Here is a 6,000-nt window from a genome sequence, read left to right as displayed (position 1 = left end):
ATAAACAGATGGAAGACCAACAACTGTGCAGGTGAACAGACCAAGATAATAGGACAAATGGAGTCATTCATGGCTTAACTCTACTTATCTATTTAAGTTTTTCAGCTTCACTATGAGTTCAGGTCCCAGTTCACAGGAGTAGGCATTTCTGGGCTCACCTAAGTCTTCCTGTTCCTGGTCCCTGTTTACTCTGGTGTGATGAAAACTGGGAGATATGCCTTGAAATTTAAGGGATGAGTAAGTACTAAGATTAAATAAGACCCTGTCCAAAGCTGGACCTACCAGGAACTCTGATCCCTAGGTTTTTAAATATACCAGTTCCCTGATTCATAGAGGTAGAATCTTGTCCCTGTAAGAGAAGGAAGATTTAAGTTGGCATACCTATTAAGACAGATATTGCCTACCTTAGATTGACTATGTGTTTTATCACCAGTTCCACTTCCAAATCAGGGTATATTCTAGAGGTAGATTCCCCCCAGAAAGGACCGAGAACAGCTGCAATTGAGCTTCCCATTGGGAGTAAAAGTTTTGACCACATATCCTGAGCTTCTTGGTGCAATTTGACCAAAGTGTTCTTATGCATACAACTGACCCTTTGAGGTCTGACTAGGATCTCCAGGCTGTATGTCATCTCCATTGTACTCCAAGACCCTGGGAAACCCCACCCAGTGTCTTTGGAATAAAAGTAGGTGAGTCTAAGCCTCAGGATAATTCCCCTTATAGTCCTTTTGTAACATCTTTAGCTTCATCTGTTCTGTAAGAGAAGACCTCCATCCACCAAGTAAAGGTATCCAAAACACCAAGAGATATTAAAATCCTCCTGGGTCCCTGGGACTGTAAAATCCACTCTCCAGTCCTGTCTGTCTAGCATGTTCAGACTTGTACTTCCCTTGCTCATGGGGGTACAGGTGGCCTTGTTTAAATGTTATTTTGTTGGCATTATACACAATATTCAGGCAAGTTTCTTTATGATCCCCTGTAAGTTTGGGGTCTTTATTCCTCTAAGAAGCCAGTTGTATAGGATTTCTTTTCCACAATGAGTTGAACCATAGACAAATTTAATAATGGCCCAGGCCACGTTTTCTGGCAACCAGACCTCCCTTCCTTGTCTGTCATCCATCCCTCTGAGACAGGAAATGTTTGGAAACCCGCCATTTTGGCTCTCTTCATGTCTTCTTCCAAGTGGGAGGGGGCAAATTTATAGAGAGGCAGGGAGGAATCAAAGGCAGCTAGAAAATCTATCCAGACAGAGGCATGAGCTTAGCTGTGGCACCAGCCACTCCTTCCTCCCACACTCATGTCTTTCTGCAGCTCTCTGGTGATTCATTCCTTCTTTGCCTCCACCCAAGGGGAATTACCCCATGTCTTTTCTGCGGCCCACATCTCTTAGCGATCTCATACCTGCCTTTCCCACAGATAGAGTCCTCTTCTTCCATGGGGGGTCTGCTCCCTTCCTACACCTGATCTCACTGCACCAACTTTCCCCATCCCTGTTCCATTTTCCACATTCCTACGTATTCCTTGGCTCTCAACCTCGTACGCTGCTCCGTAACCATGTCGGTTCTGTTCACTGATCTCTAGAACCTGGCGTATGACCTGGTTGCCTTCATTCACAAACCTTCTGCCACTTGCTCAAACCCTAAGAACTGGCCTACACCTTTAGTTTTGTCCTATTTTTCTTCTAGTCATTCCACTTAAGGACAGAAATCCTATTTTTCCCATATAAAATTTTTTCTCATCCCCAAGTAGTCTCATACTTATAACTTCCTTCATATTCTCTTTAATCCTCCTTACTGGTTCCTATGGATCTCATTTCCTTCCTGAAATTTAGATTTGGTACAAAACCTCCAAATTTAGATGATTATTCTTTTCATCATAAACACAAACTTACTTTCTTTTTGTATTCTTTACATTAGATGTACATACATTAAATTTTAGCTCTTAGGAACCTTGCTTGTTAATTAAGACCCATAAAAAAGCCATTTTAGACTGTTTATCCACATGCCTACAATTCCTGCAAACACATTTATTAATAGATCCCAAATGTGTTGCTTTTGATAGAATTTAAGAAGTCAAGCATACTTGAATTTATATTTAGCAATTGATATTTCAGTATTTCAATTGAATTAGAAATAATCCAGATGTTTTAACTCTATCACATAACTTCCAAACTTTAAATTACATGAAGAGTACACTTATAAACATTTAGTCCATTTACATCTATTTATTTATTTATTTACTTAGAGTACTAGGGATTGAACTCAGGGGCACTCAACCACTGAGCCACATCCCCAGTCCTATTTTGTATTTTAGAGACATGGTCTCACTGAGTTGCTTAGCCCCTTGCTTTTGCTGAGACTGGCTTTGAACTCACAATCCTCCTGCCTCATACTCCTGAGCCCCTAGGATGACTGGCATGTGCCACCACCTGGCATTACATTTATTTTTTAACAGTTATCCCTAGATTATCCATGAAACCAATCACACAACCATAATCATTTTGAGCTATTTCCTTGTCAAAGAAAAAAAATTTGCTAACTGTTGCTACATTTGAAACAGAAAGCAATGGACATTGCATAATTTTATTCATGAGACAAGGTGATTCAGTAATACAAATCTATCAGTTTACAAAAAGACAATTATTGAATCAAAAATTGAATCCAAATCATATTCCTGACAAAATGGAACAAGTTAAGGTCACCTGTTCATGCGTTGCCTTAGGAAGTCTGCAAACCATGCTGTTCATGTCACAGGTTGGATAGATCAGGAGCCAAAAGCCTTAACATGTGAATCCCATAACTGCAGTTTAAGGATTGTCTGAAGGTGTTCACTAGAAATATTCTAAATTAGGAATGTTGATCAAATAAAATATTTAATTAGGTGTACAGATCCCAAAGTGAATTCACCAGGAAAAGGCCGTAAGTTGCTACCCTGAGCTCAATAATGCTAAAAAAAAAAACGGGAGAAAATAGTTCCCAAAAAAGCTGCCACTGGAACCCCCATCAAGGGTGTTCCTAGGAATTCTGAGGGCAATTTTCTTAGTCATTGGTGCATTGTGAAATATCTGCCAGTGATGGAGACTGGCTCTGCTTGGTGGGGATACCTTGTTGCCCATATTAGCTATCTAAAGTCTGGAAAGAAAGATTAGTCAAAATGCAAATCCCACAATTCTTTACCTACCCAGATCTAATTTTCTAATTTAGTCTACTGTTACAATATTTTGGAGCATAAAATTAAACAACTTGTTTCTGGAATGATGATGATGATAATTATATACATTTCCCTTCGGAGTTACTTTACCCTGATGTACATCTGCAGGAGGAGATATCTTCTGATCTCCCGAACTTTCAATCGCCAGCAACCAATGCAGAGATTTCTCTTAATCTGCCAACATGGCCAGGTGTACCCAACCAGCCTCCCCTTTAGGGCAGAGATGTCTTTTAATCTACTACTGATTTATCCATTTTTATTACTGATTTATTACTGATTACCTTCATAGAGGCTACCAACACTACTTTTATTTATTAGCATCTGCTGGTACTAAGCATAATGCCGGGCCCATTTAAAAGGGTTGCAACTTTTTCCCTGAATGCACAGGTGAATCTCCTATGAGAATTCCTACAGCTCTACTACAGGCACTTTGATGTATTAACTTATTTATTTCTTATTACAGTAGGAGAGATGTGAGGAAATGAGGTACAGAGAAATTAAATAACACGTGGAGGTTAGTAGGTGGCCACAGAGGGGAACTCAGGCATGCTCCTATGAACTGCCTTCTAAAAGGGAACTGGAAGAGAGTAATGTGGTTGAGGATTGGAAAGTGCTGTGGAAAGTGTAGATCCAGGGGCTGTAGACAGGCTGGGTGATGTGGGAGCTGACCATGGGCACAGAACCTAAAGAGGAAACCTGCCTTGCCAAAAGAATCTCCAGATTCAGATGGCAGCTTTGGAAGTATTTTTGAGGTAATACCGCCATCAAGTGGTCAGAGGACAGGTAGCACTTAATGATAAAAAAAAATGCAAAGGAGCCTTGAGTGGAGAAAGTGTGAAAAATCAGAGGGAAGGTTTTTCTTTTTTACTCTAACTACAGATTCTAAGAGACGGATCCCTCTGCACTGGTCATCAGATCAGCCCACAGTTTCCATGTGCCACTGTGTGGTCAGTCTAGGTTCACTGAAATCTGCTCATTACTGCTGAAAGGCCTTGGGCAAGGTACTGAACCTGCTGTGAGATTCAAGTAAAATACAAGATCAAGTAAAAGAATGCCCACAATGTGTCTAGGGCATCGGAGCACTTAATAAAGGTTAGCTGCTCTTGCAGTACGAGGGACAGGTGGCAAGAGCTGGGATAGGAGAATAAAGGAAGGACTGGACCAATTAGAAGCCAGTTAGCAATGTTTAGGGAAGCCTGACGGGAATCAGCTGGGGCATTGACCAGCTAATCCATTCTGTTTTCTCTGTGTACTTTTGTGTTTGCTCTGCTCAGCCTTCACATTGCATTATTGAATTGTGTCTCTACTCGAAAACAGTGGTTGTCCCTGCCTCCCCCGTTAATCTGTCTGCTCAGGCAAGAAGGGTGCTACACCGTGTGCCCCCTGAGGGACTCCCAACCCGGGTCCTCACTGCTTCCAGTCTCTCTTCTCTGCCACCATCCCAACATCATATCCAGACTAGCCCTTCCTTTCCAAACAGTGGTGTTTCATAATTCTAACTCTAAAATCACCCACTCCCTTCCATTAGCCATCGTTGACGAACAGGTGACCACCTTACAGTTTGGGAGTGAATAAGCAACTGGTTTGTTTTGCAGTTTAATTTTATAATGAATTCAAGAGTCTTGAATTTACTTTGTAAGTCTTGTAAGATCTTATAACTAAATAACTTCTTTTGGTTCAGAAGTTTGACCAAACTTGACATTCTGGGAAACTGTTTCTGCACATCAATCCCCACATTTTCTATCATTTATCTACTTATAAAGTTTGATTTGCATGAGGGGAGACACACACACACACAGAGAGTGGGGGGAGAGCTTCTTTTGGGGGTGAATTTCTCAAAGCCAATCAAGTTTATTTCATCCAACCTCACTCTGGCTTTGTTACTTATTACCAGAGAGCTTAATTAAAAGATTAATGTTTAACTTTGAGCTTGTATTTTACTCCTGAGCTATATAGGCAGGGAGCTGTTGTTTCCTACCACATCCAGCAGGGAGCCAGGCTGTGTGGGGAACACCACATTTCCCAAACCCTCGAAGACCTCAGGATCAGGTTTGTTGTGGGGTTCCCCAAGTGTGCTTGAAGCTGGGGGAGAAGATGGAGCCGCCAGGAGCGCCCTGTTTGTGTGAGTCACGGTGGGAGCTGACTGTGAGTCCACAAGGCAAGAGCTGTGACAAAGAGGTTCACATGGAGGCAGGCAATGGGGACGCTCATGACCCTGGCAGAGGAAGCCTTGACATTATACAGACAGAGAAGGTCAGGTCTAGTGAAGTTAAGTCTAAGAGACACATGGTGGAATATTTGTATGTGTTGTTAGGAGGACAAATGGGTCAAAATATGTTCACATTGGGGGCTGGGGATGTGGCTCAAGCGGTAGCATGCTCGCCTGGCATGCCTGCGGCCCGCGTTCAATCCTCAGCACCACATAAAAACAAAGATGTTATGTCAGCCAAAAACTAAAAAATGAATATTAAAAAAATTCTCTCTCTCTTTCTCTTTAAAAAAAATATGTTCACGTGAAAGGTTCTGAAAATTCAAAACGTATAGCCCCTACCCTCAGGTAATATATTGATTACTATTTCTTGACCACAAATAGAAAAAAAAAAAAACAATGTCAAGGCTACTGCTTCTAAAAAGCAAAGTTATTATTTCTCAAACAACTGAACTGGTGGTGTTTCTTTGGGGATATTCACTTGCTTGGAATTAGGTACAAATTCCCTGCAGTGAAAGACCCTCTTGGGGTTGTGATCAGGTCAAGGAAAATCTATTGATCAATTTGGGCAGAACTATATA

General features: G+C 41.4%; 1 protein-coding gene across 7 annotated transcripts in view; it reads left to right on the top strand.

The window, feature by feature from the left end:
- Positions 1–5,183: 5,183 nt before the first annotated feature.
- Positions 5,184–6,000, top strand: part of Hao2 (hydroxyacid oxidase 2) — a 54,877-nt gene continuing 54,060 nt past the window's right edge. For 2 of the 7 annotated variants that reach the window (XM_046458189.2, XM_046458190.2), the window contains exon 1: positions 5,184–5,259. Coding sequence is in view for 1 of the 7 variants with exons in the window: in XM_046458188.2 (XP_046314144.2) it covers positions 5,305–5,332 (28 nt within the window). In the remaining 6 variants the exon portion in view is untranslated. Of the gene's footprint in view, positions 5,333–6,000 lie in introns of all 7 variants that reach the window. The other 5 variants (XM_046458194.2, XM_046458195.2, XM_046458193.2 and 2 more) reach the window with 5 other exon arrangements.

This window comes from Marmota monax, unplaced genomic scaffold (assembly GCF_021218885.2).
Source record: "Marmota monax isolate L192 unplaced genomic scaffold, Marmota_monax_Labrador192_F-V1.1 WCK01_AAM20220418_F8-fsc00087, whole genome shotgun sequence".
Classification (NCBI taxonomy): Eukaryota; Metazoa; Chordata; class Mammalia; order Rodentia; family Sciuridae; genus Marmota; species Marmota monax.
Note: the sequence above shows the minus strand (reverse complement) of the source record. Positions and strands in the feature narration are given on the sequence as shown.